The sequence below is a fragment of the Grammomys surdaster genome, unplaced genomic scaffold (assembly GCF_004785775.1).
Source record: "Grammomys surdaster isolate TR1022 unplaced genomic scaffold, NIH_TR_1.0 126028, whole genome shotgun sequence".
Classification (NCBI taxonomy): domain Eukaryota; kingdom Metazoa; phylum Chordata; class Mammalia; order Rodentia; family Muridae; genus Grammomys; species Grammomys surdaster.
Window position 1 is genome coordinate 3,546,910 of NW_021620841.1, and position 22,487 is coordinate 3,569,396.

The window sequence follows — 22,487 nt, forward strand, 5'->3', positions numbered from 1 at the left end:
CTTCTTCTTCTTCTTCTTCTTCTTCTTCTTCTTCTTCTTCTTCTTCTTCTTCTTCTTCTTCTTCTTCCTTCTTCTCCTTCTCCTTCCCCTTCCCTTCCCCTTCCTCTTCTTCTTTATCTTCCTCCTCCTCCTCCTCCTCCTCTTGCTCCTCTTTCTCCTCCTCCTCTTCCTTCCTTTTCCTCTTGCTTCCTCTTACTTCCTCTTTCCCTTCCTTCCTTTTTCTTTCCTCTTCCTTTTCCTCTTTTTCTTAGTTCCTTTCTAACCCCAGCAAATAGAGGGTACAAGTACCATTACATCATGCTTTGCTTGTTCTGAAGTGGAGCACACAGAGAAAAATGATCCCTACATGGTTTAATTAAGGGGAAAGTGAATTATGTAGTGTTTTACCATTCTCATTTCTTATTCATGTAGAACAGCAGGATAGCAGCGTAATGTTGCAATAGCACAATATTTTTTCTGGTTGTTTCTGGGCTGTCTGCATTGCATCCATGTCAGCCATTAAAACCCCTGCATGACAACAGAGTTTGCATGAGCAAATGCATGTAGCTAAAACCAAGCCATTATTTCCATGTCATTCACTATCTCTCATTAAACACAGGCAGTAGCATAATGCTAAACTGATGTGATAATGCGGTGTGTGGATAAAGAACGTACAGTAGTTGGAAATCAATATTTTCACAGTGTTGAGAGTAAATCACTTTGTACTAGACATCTAATCAACTGTGGTTAAGGCATGCTAATGGAAGTGGAATACAAGAAGCAGGCAGAGACTCTATGCTTGATTGGAACTACTATTTTATTCCTTTTGGGTGGGAACTGATGGTAAGTTGATTGCTTGAATTTAAAGAAACTAATGTGTCAATTTCAAAATGAAACTATGACAATATTAAATAAAATTTTGTATGTCTAGATGTAATTCTCCAAGCCATTCATTTTGTTCATATCATTGTACTAGCTGACATGTTAGTGTAGAATTAAGAGAAATGTAACCAATGACGCCATAAGATACCATATTCATAGTAATATAGAATATGGGTATGAGAAGATAACAATAGCATCTTTTAATCTAGCACCTCATTTTAATTCTTATTTTCATCTAGGCATCCTGGATTTAAAAAAATAAAAATCTTTATGTTTACTAAATCAGTGGTTCAGAAATAGCGAGATGTTTTCATGAACGTATACATATAAACTTGCTCATCAGCCTGTTGAATAAGTATTCACGTATATGTATGCTCATGGAACAACTTAGACTGTATACCACAGCAAAAGCATGGAAGTGTGCCCCTGCTTCATGATGAACACGCAGTCAATGACTAGACTAAGTAATATGTGTACAAATATTTGGAGTCACTGATCAGGATTGACATGTAGCTGATGGAACTCTTAAAGGATTTACATTGATTTTGTTTTTGATTTTATTTTTCATAGGAAATAAGCCTTACAAAGGTTGCAGTAACTAGGTGAGGCTGTACTGAAGAAGATAGTCATATACGGCATCGAAAAGTAGATATTCTGTGTTCTTCCTTCTACAGGAGAATGCTAGAGAGATGTCTAAGACATTGTTTCCTGAAGATCATGTACTTAGCCTTAAGTCCCATATTTTATTACCAAAAGGACCTCTTTTCTTTCAGGCAACAGTCGCAGCTTTTGCAGCCAGCGAAGGCCACTCCCACCCTCGGGTAGTCGAATTGCCAAAGACTGAAGAAGGCCTGGGTTTTAACGTGATGGGAGGGAAGGAACAGAATTCCCCAATTTACATCTCCCGAATCATCCCTGGAGGGGTGGCGGAAAGACACGGAGGCCTCAAAAGAGGAGACCAGCTGCTATCAGTGAACGGAGTGGTACGTTGATAAAATACCCAGATATTTTTCTCACATTCTCCACTCCCCCATCCCCACCCCATTACTGACGCCAATCTTTGAGATCACAGTACAAACAGCAATTTTATATCCATCTCCAAATGGGATCCAGGGCTTGGATGGCTATAAACCTATAAAGGTAGTAATTTCATATTTTTATATCTCATTTCATCTTCCACAAGTATGATAAATATCAGCAGCTAGGAAATCAGGAGATCATGCCAAGAAATTATCACATAGAATTTCTTTCGCAGAATACTGCTATTAAGTGGATGTTAAGAAGAATATGATTTTGATGCCACTTCCATCCCAAATTCCTATAACTGGTTGAGTTTGAGGTTTTGTTCTGTTTTAATTAGTTAGCTATTTAACTGGTTAGTTCGTCTGTTCATTTGTTTCAGTGCTAAGCATTGAACCCAGAGCCATGTGCACGCTAGGCAAGTCCTGCACCACCAAGACAGATACCACCCCAAGAAATAGCTTCTTATAAAGCAAATTAAATATTTCCCTCAGCTCTTACGTGTCTCAAACATAACTGATCTAAAATCACACATTTCAGAAATTTATCAAACAGGAATTTATCAAAATATACTTACCCTTTGATCTAAAAACATTTATTATAAGAACAAGATTTAATATGTAAGCTAGAATTTGAGTGCCTTGTAGCAACCTTGATTCGTGTTTAAGATATGATATCTAACATATCATATTTGAAAAGCCATATCTGATTGATAACGATGATATACATTTTCTGTGTATATCTCTTATCTTATTTGCATTTCCTCGTACTTAAAAAGAAGTGGTTTTATATTCACAAAAGCTATTCACCGCACTCTACTCTTCTCTAATGAACATCAAAACCAGCAGTTCATGAATATTTTATATCATCACTCCAATCCCCAAATTACCATTATCTCTACTTTTTCTAGGCGATAATGCTTTGAGATAAGCATTTTATTGACCTTTCAATACCTATCTATTTTCAAGGCTTGTATCAAATGAAAACTGTAGCACACAGCTTTCTGGTAGAGGATCCCAAGCAGGGTCAAACATTATGATTCACGGTGAGCTATGCCTTGGGTTATTAATTTATGATTTCTCTGAGTACACTTTGCATATCTAAAGAGTTATAGGTTTAAAAATAGGAAGAAGAGTAGGGGGAAAAAATCACTCAAATGTGTGCGTAGTCATTATTGTTGCCCAGAGCAAACATAGCCATGTATGATGATGATGTCATCATCATCAATCTAATAGGTAAATTGGCTTTGAACTATCTATCAGGGGAGCAAACAGCCTCTGCTTAACCCACACATGTGCAAGCAGCAGAGCTCTAAGCATTTCACCGGCAGTCATCCATTCCTGCAGTGACCTTGTGATGAACCTGGGAAGCAGCAGGGAACGTTGCAACAATGAAATCAAACAGACCTGGTTTTACTGCTTAGCATCTTATATTGTTACAGACTAATTGTGCCTAATCCGAAGCTCCACTTTCTAAAAGGCAGACAGACTGGCAGAAAAAGGGCATTGGTGAAAATTAGTGAGGCAACCTGTCTGCCAAGATCCCCCACCCCAATCAATCACATGGTCATACGCACCTTTGATAGGTAATTGTGGTCTCTAAAGAAGATTGAAGTGAGTGAGACTTTTAACCTGCCAGGAACATTGCTTTTTATTAAACCCTAAAGAAAACTCTGCTGTACACATAGCTACATGCAAATTAGCAAATATCAATTAGTAAGAAAGTAGCAATCACCTCCCTTCTGTGAAGCAGGAAAGTTCCACCTCTCTGTACATCAGGTGTTCCAAGAAACTTAGAAGTTCCACTTGAGCCCGGTGAGAATATTCTTGAAATTTCTATTGAACATCCATTTCTCCTATGACCCCATTCTTACTAACCCCTTGTATAAATAGGATTTTTACACCCTGCTTATGTTTCCAAAGACTCTCAAGTTCACATTTACTTAAAAGCTATCATTAGCTAGTAGTTGCCATTTAAAAACTATATCATGTTAAATATATATATATATATATAATCTTGGTTATACTTAGAAAGGAAATGTCATGATATCTGTCAAAATTTATCATTTTATTAACACATAACTGGTAACTTGAAATACAAGATAATAAAGGGAGAGAGGAGGGAGAATCAATAAATAGAAATAAAAGATATAGCAATTGAGCAATTGATTTTTTTCTTCTTGTTGTTCTTATAAGTCAAAACAGAAGGGAACTCATAACAGCTTAACTCTCACGGAAGGAATTTTTTTATATCATTTCTGGCTAGAAAAGAAATTTCCCATGGGGTTTTTACAAATGAGACATTGAATCACCTAATATAGCCTCATTGAAAATACAGAGTCCTTTTGTGTGTGGCTACGTCTTATATCAAGCCTTGGCAAAAAAAAAAGTCTAATAGCTGAATTAAAATTTAACATTAATAGGAGTTCAAAGTGTCACAGTATGAATCTATAGCTGTCTAATGGTCTCCTTTTCACCCTTTTATGTGCAAGTGTTCTCTCAAGGACCATTACTAAGGATTGCAGCCAGTGTGGATCCAGCAGGGACAGTAAATATACTTAGTGATAGAGTCAAGATATTTTTAAAAACCCAACAGTTGTCACAATAGGCTTCGCTTAATAAGGTTCTCCATGAAGTCATGCTTAGATGCCAGAGACTATGTCTGTACAGACTCAGGGAGGCATGGCTAAATATCAAAGCTTGAATAATGTCCCTAGGGTGTATTAACTGATTTTTAAAAGTAATATGAAATAAACTGAAATAAAAATGAAAAAATCAAAACCATGTTAATGTCTCTGTAGGAACACTAATTCAAATATTTTTGACAGATATAGTCTGTGTGCCAGCTGTTGAGTGTGGTATGTGGTGGTCAGTCCAGACATGGATGTATTCTGAGCTCGTGAATGTGGCCATAGCTCAGAATATTTCTGTGAGGTGCACTCTGTTAAAGGATTTAAGTCATTTGATGCAGAGAAGAGAAAGTTTAGGAAAATGATGATATCTCCAGGCGATCTCCAATTGTGACAAGTCTCAAATACCAGAATCAAGACCAATGCATGAAGGTTTCAGGGAAAGCAGAGTCCCGTTTTCATAATAAAGACCTTGTATACTTGTAAAGTTGTCTAAATAGAAGCAGAGTCACCCATAAAGGTTATATACCCACTGTCTGAAGCTTTAATCGAATGTTAGAAGACCATCTGCCATTCCGTATTTCAAATACAGGTACTGTGTGCATAGTTGTATCAGGCGCAAAGGTCCCTGATATCTTTGTCACCCTGATTCTATTGATTAGGATAATAATTTGCTGAGTCCCACAGTAAGCACCAGTTGTCCATCACAGACCATGCTATATTCTGGGGCTGAAAATTAGTACACCTTATTGTCTATAGTTCCTATTCTTGAGACATTGTCCTTAAATGAGATAATGGAAAGTTGGTGGCACTTTACTTCATTGTATTCAGTACCTTATAGGTTTTAAGCATATTATATATTATTTTTCGATCAGTTGCTCAAAACAATCTCACAGAATGGGGAGAGTACTTCTGTTGCACATACACACACACACACACACACACACCCCAGTGATTGCACTGAGATCAGATAAACTCCAAGACCAAATAAACACACGAAGTGAACTTCAATCTTTACTGTGATTTTATTTGATTATCAAGTGTAAAATGTGATGGTTTGAAAAAACAGTCCTGGGCTAGAGAGATGGCTCAGCAGTTAAGAGCACTGACTACTCTGCCAGAGGCCCTGAGTTCAATTCCCAGCAACCACATGGTGGCTCACAACTATCTGTAATGGGACCCGATACCCTCTTCTAGTGTGTATCTGAAGACAGCTGCAGTGTATTCATATAAATAAGAAATAAATAAATCTTTTTTTTTAAAGAAGAAAAGAAAAACCAGTCCCACTTAAATCTGAACGAGCTCATTGGCAACATAAATGTCAATTTCCCGGGGTTTATGTTATTTTATAGTCTTATAAGATGTTAGCATGTTACAAAGCTGTGTAAAAGGTACAGGAGAGGTTCCTGTATAGTTCCTCACCCCTTTTTATAAAGCTACAATTATTTCATAATTTTTTTTAAAAGAAGAAACTCCCAGTCAACACCCAATACTAGTACTACTAGTACTAGTAATACTAGTAATATTAGCCCACTAGTACCGTGGGGACAAGAGAAAGGTGGGAGCAAGACAGCAAAGAACAGAAAGAAAGACCAAACAGCAGCGTGGGAACCTCAGTCGTGTCCCCTGTTGAGAAGAGATGTGGCTAGTGTCTGAAATCCAATCATCGCTCCAGAACCCCCTGGCAGGATAACTGTAATTACATTTACCTCACTCCATAGTTAAATCTAAATCAAGTTGTTGGTACAGTGTATGCACATCGCTAATTACTTTTTGAGCATAACAGATGAATGAATAAAGATGTGGGAAAGGAAGGGAATAAATAGTCTTCTCGGTACCTGGCCCTTTTCCCGTTTTATAAATGCCTATGCCAAGTTAAGGGTGAGATTCACAGCTCAGATTAGTGCTGCAGAGCGCTGTCAGGTGTACCGCGAGGACTGATGAGAAATCGGAGCTGTGGTTAGTTGTAGCTCAGTGTTGAAGTGCTTGCCCTGCATGTTCAAGGCCCTGAGTTTGGTACCCAGCACCGAAAACAAAACAAACAAACAAACAAACAAACAAACAAACAAACAAAAAACCCAAAAAACCAAAAAGCAAGAATTAAAATAATAGATTTGCGTCCATGTGAAGTTATAGCTTCCCAGCAAAGAAACTTGAACTCAAATCTTATTCATTTGTTCTTTGAGTAAACTTTCCAAAATAACCAAAGGGGGCTTTAATTCCTGTGAAACACATCACAAGATACTTCTGCAAGTGTTAAGTCCTACAATAAAACCCTTCCACCGTGAACAGCAATAATTTTTCTCTATTGCTTCATATCCAGTCCAAGAAGCGGCCCACCGCATTGTTTAATGATGCTCCGTAAATATCTTTCTGGATGCCCGGCACCACCGTAAGGACGTCACATAATGGGTGGATTATTTTCCTCATAATGATATTTTGCGGCAAGTGCTATTAATATCATTTCCATTTTCCAAATGAGGAAAGAGAGAAATCCAGTACCTTATCGAAACTCCTGACAGCTATTGAATGGCAGAGCTGGAGGTTCGGGCTCGGGCCGCGTTTACCATTTAAAAGCAAATAAATATTATAGCCATAAATAACTCATGCATTAGATAGAAAAGATGAAGGCTCCTTAACCTTTATAGGCTTACACTTTCGGTGAAGAGAAGGTGAAGTGTTCTCATAGCTACTCTTGACCTTTCAAAAGTTTTAGAACCACAAGAAAGGTCGTACTATTTTGAAAAAGAAGTGCCCTTTAATTTAAATGTCTCAGAGTACTGAGGAGTGGGAAACAAACATTCGGCCTGATTGTGTCTGAAATTGTTTCATACCTTTCTGGTCGATCACTGCACTTTTTTTTTTTTAACTGGGTGCCTCAGTGAAGTTTGAACAGCCAACCACCTTCCCTCAGCTAGGTGAACAACCACTTCAAACCCATTTGGGTCTTAGAGTTGGCAACTGGCAAGGGGAACTTGGACCCTAAGTTCCCCCAGGGGCTCAGTGTGAGCATCCCCAACTTAATTCTACGTCTCACATCCTCTCTCTGCCTATGAGCCATTTGCAGGTTTCTAACCACTCTTGACAGCCAAGTGTGGGAGATTGCTTGGGCTAGAATTCAACAGGAGAGCAAACTGGAACTTCAGTTATGTATGGAACATTTCTGTTCTCGGGGATGACGTCATGGATCACTCACACTGGGGAAGGAGCCAAGAGATGTCCAATTCTGTTTTATGGCAGTCATGTTCTGAATGACACAGACACAGCTATGTTTGCGACCTTGAGCAGGCCTTACACTGCCCCCCTCAGTCCAAGCCACCTCATGACAGAGAACTTCAGTTTAGAAAAACAGAAGGAAATACTGCACCATCACAAGAGAACAAAAGGTCACAGGCTAGACATGGTTTGATTATTCGATTTAGTGTCTGGTGTAGTCCTTCCCATAGTTGCTGTTTCTACCATTTACTGTTTGGGGTTGTCTTCACTGATGCTCCTTTAGCAACGTTTTTCATCCATTCAGTTATTTGTAAAACAATTGTTATATGTACCATCTGCCAATCTAAGCCCTGGATACAAATCAGTATCCTACAAACCAAACATCTTGTAGCCCACATGGGACTTTGTCTAATAGACTGTAAGAAGAAGGCAGCATTGATGACAGCAAATATATACATGCAAATGTATTTGTAAGTAACCATGATGAATTACCCCAGTACTTTCTCAACTTAAGGAAAGTTTCCCCAAAGAGTCTGTCAAATTCCACACTGGTTGGAAAAATCTGATTTTTACTTTATGTGTGTGTTACAATGTAATTATATGTGTATTTCCTAGAGTACCTGTAACAAATGGCCACATGTCTGGTGATTTAAATGACAGGAACTGATTCTGTTGTTACAGTTCTGACAGCCAGAAGTCCTAACTAAGTTTTGCTGGCTCCAAAACAGCCAGCTAACAGATTTGTGCTGCACCTGATTCTCAAGGAAATAATCAGATTCTTCGCTTTTCTGGTCTCTGTGGGCTGCCCGAGTTCTTCCATTTGTAGCTTTCCCATTCTGGTCTTCTCCGTAGTAACATTGTCTTCTTTCTTATACCAAATCCCCTCTACTTCCACAGTAATAGGGACACTTTAATGACTGCAGTTGGGATCCACTGTCATAATATGGTACAATCTCAAGATTACTTTCCTCAAGATCTTAAACATTTATAGTTTTCTAGGAGAGTATGGTTTCTATTCTTCTCTGTTGGGCGTAAACATCACAAACCACAAATGCCTTCCCCAGCTAAGGATTGAGGCCAGTTTTCTACCATCCATAGCAACATTGTTGTTTTTTTTTTTTCCATTCTCAGGCAGCATGTTTGTAGTCTTTTCCATTGTACTCTGGGCAAGTTCTCTCTTCCGAGTTTGGGTACCCTGCTACTTTTACTTCTCGCAATGGGTATCATCCAACGATACCCATAAGTCTCCTCTTCTTCCACCCTATGGTCCCAATGTGATATGGAATATGTATGTGAAAAGATGAAGCCATTGTTTCACTGTATAGACCAATGCTTTAGGTATTTGGGGTCCTTTGTCCTTCCTAGGTACAGAGTGAAGGAAGAGGGATAGCATGTGAAGAACACAAGTTGGTACTTAAGGGTGTATCACTGCATCATAATTAAACACTGACTGATGTAGAGGAAAGGAAAACAAAACAACCAAAAAGCTGTGAGACACAGCAGTGAGAGCTGATTTCCACCATGTTAGGAATGACGAGGAGCCTGATATAGCTGTCTCCTGAGAGGCTCTGCCAGAGCCTGACCAATATAGATGCTGATGCTCGTGGCCAACCATCGGACTGGGCATGGGGACCCCAATGGAGGAGTTAGGGGAAGGACTGAAGGAGTTGAAGGTGGTTACAACCTCATAGGGAAAAACTATAATATCAAACAACCAGACCCCCAGAGCTCCCAGGGACTAAACTACAAACCATAGTGTACACATGGAGAGAAACACGACTCGAGCTGCATATGTAACAGGGGATGGCCTTATCTTGCATCAATGGGAGGGGACATCCTTGGTCCTGTGAAGGCTCGATGCCCCAGCATAGGGAAATGCCAGGGTGGGGAGACAAGAGTGGGTGGATGAATAGGAGAGCATCCTCATAGAAGCAGAGAGTAGGGGGATGAGATAGGGAGTTTCCAGAGGGGAAAACAGGAAAGGGGATAACATTTGAAATGTAACTAAATAAAATATCCAATAAAAAAGAAAAAATAATAACATGTAGGCGATGATTAAGAATTTAACAAAAAAATTTAATTCATTACTGGAGTATGAGGAGACATTGAACGACATTACCAAAGTAAGAAAGCCCATGCTCCTGAGATTTTTTTTCCATGTAACTAAAAGGAGATCAGGATGACGTAGACACAGTCTGTGAGATAAAATAAGGCAGAAACACTGATTCAGATCCAACCACCAGACCCTTACCAGCTGTACACAAAAGCTTTCGCTTTGTTTTAGATATAATAAGAATCTCAACTCAGTACAGCAACTCTGAAGTTCTGCGATGTGCTAAGAGTTTCTGGTAGTCCTGAAGCCGTTCACTACAAAATGAATTCCTTTAGTTTTTATCTCTATTCAATTTTTTCCTTCATAAAAATTCTTCTTATGCATCATTAAATCACCTGACTAGAAGCTAGTATCTGATAACTACAGTGTAACCCTAATTTTTGTTGTTACAAATAATGGAAAGTATAGTTGTTGATATACTTAACTAGTATTTTCAATGTTTTCAAAGGGACTGGTTAATTTTCGGGTCCTTAAAGTTTCTTGGAAGTTTGAGAATATTCCAGCCAGAGAAAAATCATTTATCTCATGACTCTTATTTATTGCCCATGAAGCAAAAGTAGCAACACCTTTCCGCCAAAAGTAATCTGCAGGTTAAGTGGGAGACAGTATATTATTAGTCTGTCATCATGCTGGATACCTTTGATGTACCAATGACTGCTCCTGTCTTAGGACTTTGCCCTTATAAGGAGTTAACTTCTCAGCCCAGTATACTCATTATTCATTCTGTCTGACATAAGACAGTAAAACTACCTCATCAAAAATAGTTGGATACTAGTTATTAGTAGAATTATCAGAAAGTACTGTGCCTTTACACTTTCAGGATCAATGTAACAATAGTGCCCTATGTTTCTCGGCTGATAACAATTAGGATTTAGAAAAATAAGGCATTGAAAATATATACCTTAATGCCTCTCCAAAGACAGCATCCCTGCTGTTATTAAATTATTCAGGAGCCTTCTCATCCAACCCCCAGATAAGTTTGTCAGTGTTTCCTATCATGACAAAGTCTTACTTTGTAGATGCAAGCATTGTAAACGCAATAATGATCTTTCTGTTCCAGACAAGAAATATACAATTCACCTCAAAGGAATATAGTTTTCATCTTCAAATTCTGCCTGGACAAGTTTGTCATCATTCATTCATCAACTCACCCTTCTTTAATCATTCATAAGCTTTAAGATTTAAGCATGCACGGACTATCAGTGTGATAAGGTTAATGGAGTGTCTGACATTGGAAGGAACACATAGCATAACCATAGCATGAAGTCTATAGCTCAAATAGGATTGAAAAGATTTACACTAAAGCCCTATAAATCCTGTTGGGGAGCTTGCATTTATCAATTAAAGTAGAAAATTTGACCCAAAATGACTTTATTTATACTTAGATTATTCTGCCAAGAATTTTATGAAGAAAACATGGAGTTAGTAAGAGCAACTAGGAGATTCTTAAGATTTTAAAGATTTGAAATCTTAAGTAGTGGGAGAATACAGGTTAAAATCTCTAGTGGGAGAATACTGACTAGGGTGAAAAGATTTGAAAATTAATTTGGAGATCATGATACCAAGAATAAGACCAGAAGTTTATTGGATATAATAAATGAAAGATAGGAACTGGCAAACAAAGGGTTTCCCCAAACCTGTATCTTGTTGATGTTGTTGTTGTTGTTGTTGTTGGTGGTGGTGGTGGTGGTGGTGGTGGTATTGCAAGAAAAGGTGCTGTTAAGGGGAGAAGACAAGGAACTGGCTACCCACCCATGTATAGTATCTGCAGGCTAATCTATGTGAAATGATATGGGAATAGAGTAGTAATTTAACATTAGCTTTTGTAAGAGCAAAGTGAAACATAGATTGAGTTCCATCAAACTAACAGAAATCCAATGTGAACATCTTTATTACTATTATTATATATTACTATGTTTTTACAATTATGTTATTACTACTATGTTTTCTACAATTTTGACTATGAAATTCCTCAGTAAATTGCATGTATAAAGAATTTCTTATCCTTCAAATACCTTACATTTTGAACTGGGTAATTATTTGTTGGAAATGCTATTCTACATATTGGAGGATATTCACCTTGGTGACATAACACCTCAACCCTCTAGATGTGTTAATTAGAAAGTGACTTCAGAGGCTGAAGCATCAGCTCAGTATGTAAAGTAGATACTGCACAACCAGGATCTGGGTTCAAATCCCCATATAAAAGCTTGGTGCAACCCTGGGAATATATATGTGCCTAAAACTGAGAAGATGGAAATAGGAGGATCACATCAGCTAGTCAGCCTAGCCAGCTGATACGTTCTATGTGTTGTGAGACACTCTGTCTCAAAAAGTATTATGGGAAATGATGGAAGAAGGCATCCAATGTCCACTCCATAATCACACACATGCACACACACACACAAAAATACACACATATGCACACACACTGCACACTGACATCCTATTCCATTCTCACATACAAATAAGAAGTGTCCTCCAACCTGCCCACTCTAAGAGGCAAAAAATATGCGTGGTTGAGAACCATAATCTTCATCTAAATCAGCAAATTTTATGAAAAACTGATACAGGGCTGGAGAGATGGCTCGGAGATTAAGAGGTCCTGAGTTAAATTCTCAGCAACCACATGATGGCATGATGGCTCATAACCATTTATAATGAGATCTGGTGCCCTCTACTGGCCTGCAGGGATACGTGCAGGCAGAATACTATCTACATAATAAGTCTTTAAAAAAGAAAAAGAAAAATTGATACAAACCAAAGAGCAAACTGGATCATTAAGATCTAATTGCACAGATTACATATCATATGGTATATGATAATAGAAAGGGTAACTGCCAGTAACTCACAGCTCCCAAGGATTAGACTAGCCATCAGCTTCATCTCTAGAGAAAAACAATATTGTGAGAATATCATCCTAAAGTTCTTAATAAGACTTCCAAAATGAATTATCAGCCTCACCCCGTATGCCTGATGCTGGGGAATGGAACACAGCCTTGTACCCAAAAGGAGCTTTTGAGAGTCCTGGAAGCATCCAGTTTCTTTGTTTTGATTTGGTTTGGGTTTTTCTGTCTTGTTTTTCATGAGTAGAACTGGCTACACTACTCCTAACTTGCTTTACCTTCAGCTTTGGATGATTTGTAGAAGTATTGTGCCAACACATCACAGAAAGAAATACAGCAAATGTTTGCCACTTTGCTCTTCTGCTCAAGTCTAGAAAATTCAATGAAAGTCTATAACTAAACTCCACAGGGAACCTCTCTGCTCTCCAGGTGGGTGATGGGTCTAAAAAGAGATGAACATTTAGGCTACAGGGCCGGCACCTGCTGATCCCATAATTCCCCTTGTGTTTGTTTCCAGGTTCTTTATAGATTTTGGGTTTTTTTTTGGGGGGGGGGAGGACAGCGTGTCCCATATTTAATCTAAATCTTCCCACATCTTAAATAGTCTTCAAATTTCACTTCCTAACACAGTCATAGAGTTAGCAACACACATGTGCTTTGAGCAGCTCTATGAAAACTGCCGTTTCAAAAGGAAATGCAGAGCCATTGCAGTGCCGTGCTCTGGAAACAGAAGGACAGATAGATCCTCCAAGTCCAGGCTTCTCATGGGGGGAGTTGGAAGGCCAGAGCCAGAGGACCGCAGTTCCAGGCTACACAGCCCCATGCCAGACTGACCAAGAGCTCATTTCTCAACCATCAGCCTGCTTGTTCATTCCATTCTGACCATCTGAGTTCTGCTTCACTGGGAAGTATTTGTGGACAAAATTGTAAATGTGCCTGGCTTCTTTCTTGCTTATGCAGAATGGAGACAGATCTGAGAGAAAAGGAGAGGTACTCAGTTCATTCACGTTCTGTTAACCTACTGTCCCTGTAAGAAACAGGCTCTTTTTAGGCTTTCAAAGTCCAACTCGAATGATGATTGTCCTGCTAGTTGCTCTTAGGCAATGTGATGATGCCTTCCAAAAATACTGCCCATGCTATGGCAATTGAGTTGTAGCTAGTTAGGCAAGACTTTTATTACACGTTCTGTTTTTACATGGCTTCTATTTCATTAGGTGACAGTGATGGGTGGGGCGGTGCATTCTGTATGATATTGACTGTCAACCACATATCATCTTATGGCATCAATATTTAAAATAGATTTTCTTTCAGGTGTTTTGGATATAGTTTTACACATATTTGGTGTATTCCACAACAAAGTCAAGTCAAATTCATTCTGATTGGCTTCTTTTACTTTTTTAATATGTGTGTATTGTGTGGATGTGTTATGTGTGCTGTGTATGCATCACTACGTGTGTGTGTGTGTGTGTGTGTGTGTGTTTTCACATATGGAGGTCAGAGAAACAAGTGCATATCTTCCTCTATCTATCACTTTCTTCCCTAGTCTCTCAAAGGGTCTCTCACTGAACCTAGGGTTCAATGCTTTGGTGATACGCTGTCTGGCCAACAAGCCACAGTAATCTGTCTGTGTATGTCCCTGCCCCTAGCACTGAGGTTCGCAGCATGCACAAGTGGGCCAGCTTTCACTATGGGTGCTAGAGATCTGAGCTAAGGCATTCCTGTTTGTACTGCAAGCACTCTTGCCCACTGAGACATTTATCCAGCTCTTTCATTCTCTCTCTTTTTAAAAAAAATAAATAAAACAAGAATTTGGTTATATGAAAATCTTACTATGTGTGTTCAAATATTCTGCGGCTAGAATGATACAGATGGAGTCATACAATTTCTTTCTTATGCTTTTTCGGTTATTTATAGGAATACCGTAACTTCAGCACACTATTTATCATTATCTGTGATTTGCTACTCTCTCTAGAAGCAAGTACATTCATCTGCCTAACAGATTATCTGCTCAGTTATCCCACCATTTTTTTAGTTTGGGAAATGTTTGATAGGGCCAGTAGTCAACAAAATGCATAACTACTGACTCTCTCCCAGAGGTCCTGGCTCTGCTGATGTGAACCAGCTTCTATTCTGCCTTTTGTCGTAGGCTATATTTTAACAAGTCAGAGGTGCCTTAGGCAGGCAAAGAAGGACAGAGATACCTCTTCACACAGTGCATGTAAACATTATCCCTATAGTTGAGGTCACCACAACATGAGGAACTGTATTAAAGGGTTGCAGCATAGGAAAGGTTGAGAACCACTGGGGTAGAGACTCAAGAAATAGCAACCCAGTGTTCAAAATACAAGTACAGGTACATCAAGAAAGGTGAGTTACACTAGACTAAAGATCTTGCTTTTAGTAATACTAGAACACAGAGTGACTTAAAGCAAGAATAACACATAATCAAATTTGAATGTTCGAGTCATTCCTGAGATTACAGGGTTTAGTCAGTGGCCTTGAAAGGGGACAGAATTGAAGGCAAGGCCACCTGGTTGAGAAATAATTTAATGTGAAGGGAAGAAATGTATCTCAGTATGAATCTGTCATGGAGAAAAGAAATAATAGTACTTCTTTGTTACAACAGAATGCTATCTGGGGGCGGGGAGAAGAAAGGCTCAATATTAGTTGTACCAAGAAAACAATACAAAGCTGACTCATTTCACTTTCAGAAAAAATCCCTAGGTCGATTGATTTGTAACTCCCTCTACAGTCTCTCATCTGTCAAGATTGAAAAAGCACTACAGTTTTTCATCTCAGGAGCCATTAAGTGAAAAGCAAAAATTAAACATGAAGTATTTTGCAATCCTTCCTCACCATTTCCCAGTCAAACATTATTCCCTAAAAATGTAGATTGATAGCCAATAGACACAACTATGAATTATTTGCCAGGCATGTAACTGACACAGAGGCAACAAAAAAATAAATAAACCACAGAGAGGAAGTAGAGCACTCACATTCCAGTTCAGGAGAGATACAAGGAGGAAACAGGCCTAGTTGTAACTAATCAGTGGGTCCATGCCTCAGAGGATAAGGCCATTGAAACACCCCACAGACCACACTTCTCTACTCATGATTACTGGTGACATTCAGCTAAAATCTTTGCCTTTCATGTCAATTGCCTCTGCAATTATAGTTTTAATTTTCTTATTCCTTTTGCTCAAATTTAGTCAAAACAATACCTCAAAGCTATTAAGGCTTTTATTTAAGCAATATTATCATTTCTTCTACCTTCTTTGGTTTATTATAGGATATTATAGAATGTCCTACCAGATAATGTTCATTAACACACACACACACACACAAAGATGCAAAGACAATAATCAGACAAAAATAAAGCTCTTCGCTATTTTCTTTATTCTCTTATTCTATTCTCACCTCTCCCAAGGAAATAATTTCATGATGGAGATATATCCAAAAACTTTATTTTTTTGCTTTGAAGTTGAAACACAGGCACGTGTACAGGTGTGTATACACACACACACACACAAACACACACACACACTTTTCTTTTTCTTTTTTAGCCTCCCTTTTTTTAAAGAAGACTGTGAGAAGTGACTGAAGGGTCAGGCTCTAGCAGAGACGTGATTCATTAAAGGTGTGGTCCCAGAAAACTGTGTAACCCTTACACAATCCCAGTTTCTTTATTTATAAAATGGAGTTGCTAAGACTCTTTGAAAGGTGCCTGATCATAAAAATCCAGCAAATGTTGAATGATAGTATTATTAAGATTTAATGGACCGTTTCATGCACATATGTATTACTCTTTAATTGGATTTCTTGATCAGAAATACGTCTTAGAGTGCTTGTCTCCACAGACTTTTTTCTTAATCTCACAGATATTATTCTGTGATACATGGGTTCCATGATTCATATAACCTTCCTCTATTGTTGGATGTTTACTTTATTACTCAATCCCTTTTGGTTTTCTTGTTTATTTCCATTTAAAAACAGTGCTTTAAATTGAGCAGGAAAATTAAACTGGGAAGACCAAGTACTCAGTTGCTTTTGGTTGGCTTCTTTGTTTGCATTAAAAACAGTGTTTTAAGCTAAAGAGGAAGATTACATTGTGGAGAAGAAGTACTACTGGAAATGGGATTTGAACAATGGTTGGGAAAAAGAATATTGTGGGCTTAATGAGTAAAACTGAAAGAGCATTAAATCTTACAAATCTACGGTAAAATAAACGCAGTGCTATGTCTGTAAGGAAGATTAATATCAGGAGGTAGAATTGGACCTGGCCTGTTATGCTGTATGCTTAAGTCATTTTAGTGTTCATTTCCAGGAGTGGGCACTAGTCTTAAGATAGGGGTGCCATATTTATTGCTATATTCATTAGGCTTAAGGTTCAAAACTAGCACACTCTACGATAGGCAGGCAAATGTGAAGTCAGTACTGTGTGCTACACTTGGTCTGGGGAAACGTTAGCAATATGGCTAAACCCCTGCAGTTGGGGACAATGTCTGCCAGAGTCATGTTGTTACTACTTAACAATAGATTTTAAACAGAAGCATGCAAAAACAGGATGACTCCGTTCTGAGTCCGGGGGACATAAGGAGTGAAGAGCAGACTCCTCCTCCCTCTCTCAGCATCCCTTAGTTACCTGTAGTTCTTTGTGTAGGTTGTGACCTCCTAGGTCTCTCCCCATTCTCAGCCATTAGCATGTCTGTTGTTACTCTCCTTGTTCAGCTAATGTTTAGGCAACTCAAGTGTTGGTAGGATGTTACCCGTGTGCTTCTAGCATCCCTAGAAGACACAATCTCACAGCAAATCCCTGAATCCTTTCCGCTCCCTCTTCTGAAATGATCCCCGACCCTTAGGTGCAGGAAGTATGATGTAGATGTACCCGAAGAGCACAGCAATTGGCTATCCTGCACCAAATGGTCAGCCCTGAAAACATACGTACAAGTATCATGATTTAGCCTTAGCAGATTCCGTCTATATATTTAGAAACTTAAGAATGTATATACCTACATATACGTACGTAACAAAAACTAATGAAGAAACAGACCATGAATATGAACCAAAGGAAGAACAGGTCTATGGGAGGAAGGAAAAGGAAGGAGAAATAATAAATTATAATATCAAAAATGAGGGAAATAATTAAATCAGGCTGGGAGGGCAGAGAGACTGGTGTGTATGTGTACATACTGGTAGATAATCGGACATAAGTTGAGGAAGGAGTTGAAGATGCCTCCATAGTCTACAGTCCTAGCCATGTGATCAATTAAGTTGGAGGCATTCCAAAGCAATCTAGAAAGTTAGAAAGTTTGAGCAAGTTTGAACATTTAAAACAACTGAAAATTCTTTGTATAAGTAAATCAGTGATAACAAATGCAAAGGATCATCTGCAGCTGTGCATTTAATTGGAAAAGCCTTTGTATGTAGAGCCAAGAGATATGGGACAGTGCTCTAATATGTCATCCTCTAATTTTTTTACTTCTGCAGGAAGGCAGCTGCAACACTGAAGCCCTGCAATTAGGTTATATGTTATATCACTCTATCATTCATGCAATGCAGCAGCAACAATGCCCGTCCATGAGACACACTTGACCAGAAATACATTTGACAGCCCCAGGCTCAGAGAACAGGTGCTGAGACACACTTCCCCTTGTGTTTCATGCTAATTGTCTGAACATCTTGGATTCCAAATCAGTTTGATATTAAAATGTGTCTTTTGAAGAGGATGGTTTGAATAATGCAGCCATCTATTGTTTCTATGATAGAAAACTGTAAGCTCGTAATAGAAAAAAAAATCTTGCTTGAATGAATACTAGATGTCATTGCCACATAATGGGTATTGTCTTCTGGGAGAGGTGACAATATGACCTGTGTTCTGTGTAGGATAGCAGGATTTCCCCAAAATGTCCTAAAGGCTTAACCCTCTTTTCTAACTTGTAGAATCTACAAGCACAGAATGCTACACCTTTAGACCTATACCCATTAAAGTGGCAAATCACTCCCCGTTAAAATCATCAGTCAAAACTAAAATCTAGGACTTTTAACTTGGCCTTGAGGTTTTCAGATAGTATATAGCATACCGACCTGCTTCATAGCTTTCCAAAGCCCTCACTTGCCTGGATCAAGGTGCAGAAAAAGGAAGTAATATCTCTTAATACTATATCTGCCTTTCTTGTCTAAGCAGAATTCCAGAGAGAACAAAAAATAGGACTTAGGTATGCTCAAAGCTACTCATTCTAATCTCCCCCTTAGGTCTGTCCTTCTCTGTTTGTCATGTAGCCTTTTTGTGTCCAATGGTGATCCTGACCTATACAATTGCTTGCTTTTTTTCTCTGAAAATTCCAGTTCCTTGAGGGTTGGTAATTATGTTTTGCAAATTATCGAATTAATGCTAGGTATGTGTACATTGTTCCAACTCTGGAACATCTTACCAATTCTTAATGAATGATCAGTTATTTCCATTTCCTTGGGATTAAAGCCTTCCTTGGATTCTTCAGTACTAAAAGTAGGACAGCAGTAATCTGGGAATCAAGATAGAGGAAATGTCAGGTTCTAAAAGCCACACAGTTAGTGTCATATATATCTCCACAACTCACAGCCTATCCTGGTGACAATTTCTAGTCTTTCTGTCCCCTCACACAGGCGCTGCTCTATGTTTGCAATCTCATTGAGGAATAACACTAAATTTTGTCTCTAAATATATTTGGTCTTTTTATCTAGACCTATAGTTATGTTGAGTATGTGGAAACAGTTTTTGAGTGAATGTGGAGAGTGGTCCCACCACTGCTGCAACTATTCCCTCTTAGATATGATGGAAGAGAAGGTTTTTTTATAGATATGTCAGAGAACATAGCCAGAGGCAGATACATCTGGGAGAGTCCATAGTGGTCATTACCCTGAGCTATATGAAGAAACAAGACAGGGGAAGGGGAAAGGAGCAGGTGGAGAGGGGAATTAGGTACAGCAGCTAAAAGAGTGAAGGTCCAAAATGGTTGATTTATATAGGGAAGAGCAACCCAGGCCACTGGGCTAGAAAGTTCCAGGTAGAGTTCTGGGTTGGGGTATGGAAGCCAGGAGGGGCCTGAAACATGTAGAGATGCTGGGATGCTGGGAGAACTTAGTGGTCATCAATATGTGACATAGGCATCTCAGCCATACTGTCCCAGTATGGGGACACTGGACAATCCCCAATGTTCCTCCAAACTTAGAATTAAAAGTGGAGAATCAGGACTCTGTAGGCTCATTGGGGGATGTGGTAGGGACAGGGGTTGTTGGTTGCTTTTGTTTTGTGTGTTTGTTGTTTTCATTTTTTTAGGAGAAAGTGACAGAAACAGAGAAAGTTGGATGGGTAAGGAAATGGTGGCTGAGGGGCATGCAACTAGAGAGCATAGGTGGGCATAAAATGTATCTCAGAAGCACAAATTCACTGTGCAGCCCCATTGCAAATTTGTCCCTGGAATGTCAAGATTAATTGAGGGGCAGAAAACACATGGAGTAGGGACGGTTTCTCTAATTCAAGAAACCTGATAAATCTAGAAAAACTTGAGGGGGGGGGTGATCAAGAAGTTTTCTATTCTGGATTGATACACATCTCTCAGGGCCAGCCTGAGGGTTGACAGAACATAGAGGCCAATAATAAAGACAAAGGAGAGTTCTAGTACTAGAAATCAAATTGCTGCAATTTCAGATGCTGACTACTGACCCCTACCACTCAATATCAGGATATCTCTTTCTCTCTCTCTCTCTCTCTCTCTCTCTCTCTCTCTCTCTCTCTCTCTAATTTATGTGTGTGTGTGTGTGTGTGTGTGTGTGTGTGTGTGTATCATGAAATATACAAAGCTCATAAGGAATGGAGTAGAGAGTAACTGTAGGATAACGATACACGTGAAATAGTTGCAGAAAGACTATTTGGGGAGAGAAAGGAAACTGGCAAGAGGACAGATAGCAAGGGGGCAGCAGGACAGTGGTGGAAGGGAACAAGGTATATTAACATTCCCAAATAGTTATGAAAATATCATAAGAAAGCCCATTACTTTGTTTGCTAACTTGTAAAATAATAAAAATAGAGAAAAATAATAACTTTAAATATTCATTGCCTGATAAATTTTCTAGGCAGCGTTTTTCTCTTTCAAACCTTGCTTTACAGCTCTTACCTTCAGACTTGAAAACAAGTTCTCTCTCTCTCTCTCTCTCTCTCTCTCTCTCTCTCTCTCTCTCTCTCTCTCTCTCTGTGTGTGTGTGTGTGTGTGTGTGTGTGTGTGTGTACAGATACATGAATGTCTGAGGGAGTGTGTGGGGTTCAATCTTCAGCTCATCTACTATTGAAGATGTTCCCCTTCTCTGCAAATGTTAGCACAGGTGTTAAATAAAGTTAGTTCAGGGCATCACAATGGAGATGCAGTGGAGTTGCTCTGACACAGTACTACAGAGAGGAAGTAGGATTATTGTGAAGTATCGCCACTGTGATATAGTAGAGTTACTATAAAGCGTCATGACTAAGATGCAGCACAGCTACTATGAAGCATTGCTGCTGAGACACCATAAAGTTACTGTGAAGCATCATTACAATGAAGCATAACTGCTGAGATGCCATGGAGTTACTATGTAGCTTCACTACTGAGGTGCGGTTGCTACAATAGAGTCACTATGTAGCATCACTACTGAGGTAAAGTTGCTACAAAGTATTACTGCTGAGTTGAAGCAGCTGAATACATTTCCAACTTTAGTCCCCAGATCTGAAAGACAGGCTGAAATCAACTAAATGTTAGATTTATGAATCTCTTATTTCTGGCAGGAATTTTTTTTTCTGAAGCAATTGTTCAATTTAGGGTTTTTTTCCCCCTGCGACTTAGTGCTAGTATATTGCATTCCCCCTTTCATGTTCCAAAATTTTCTCTCTTTGTAACTACTCTCATAGGATGAAAATATGTATAAGTATGCACACTTTTCTCCATTAACCTTCATGCTCTTTTCTAGTGTTTAATTACTTGATGGTCTTCCTCTCAAGGTTCCTCACAATATAAATGCCCCTATCAGGTTAATCTCCCACACAATAGTCTTGTCCTTTGCTAAGGATGATACTGAGTAGGAACAAAGAGAGGTTGATTTTTTTGTTGTTGTTTTGGTTTGATTTGGGGTTTTTTTTTGTAGTTGTTGTGGTTGTTGTTGTTGTTTTAGAATAATTATCACTTGTAATTAGCATATCACTGTATGTATGTATGGAAATGATGCAGCTAAATCGTGTAAGGGTAAGTAAACCTGTGGAATCCTGTAGTTTCAAACCTATTTCCTAACATCTACTAATTTATCTAGTAAACCTTTGCTTCCCAGAATATATAAAGCAAACTTCAATTGGAGAACTAAATTTTTTTTTCCTGTTATTCTTAAGCATCTGAATCCATACAGGAAGATTGACAACGATGACAACGATGTAAGAAGGAAACACGGAGTTAAGATTAGTTGGGCCCTTGTAAATGCCAGACATTCTTCCAAATGTGTATCATGATCTTTACATAGTAGGTGTTCTATACTCAGTTTTCAAATAAGGAAATTGAAGCCCAGAGATAGGAAGCAGCTCCTCAAGGTTCACAGACCTGATAATTGAAAAAGCTTAAACTCACACCAAAGAAGTGCTGGTTCTTTAGTTTAGTAGAATATAGACAGTGAGATAGATAGATAGATAGATAGATAGATAGATAGATAGATAGATGATCAGTAGATACATAGATCTGTAAATAGATGCATAGATAATATATTGCTAAATAAATCTATGGTAGATTAAAGAGAGACAGTATATGAATAA

The 22,487-nt window shown here is 38.7% G+C and overlaps 1 protein-coding gene across 4 annotated transcripts in view; it reads left to right on the forward strand.

The window, feature by feature from the left end:
• The window catches only part of Lin7a (lin-7 homolog A, crumbs cell polarity complex component), a 133,292-nt gene that overhangs the window by 96,288 nt on the left and 14,517 nt on the right, over window positions 1-22,487 (forward strand). For all 4 annotated transcript variants that reach the window (XM_028754560.1, XM_028754561.1, XM_028754562.1 and 1 more), the window contains one exon: window positions 1,635-1,844. In XM_028754560.1, the coding sequence (XP_028610393.1) occupies window positions 1,635-1,844 (210 nt within the window). The remainder of the gene's footprint in view (window positions 1-1,634; window positions 1,845-22,487) is intronic.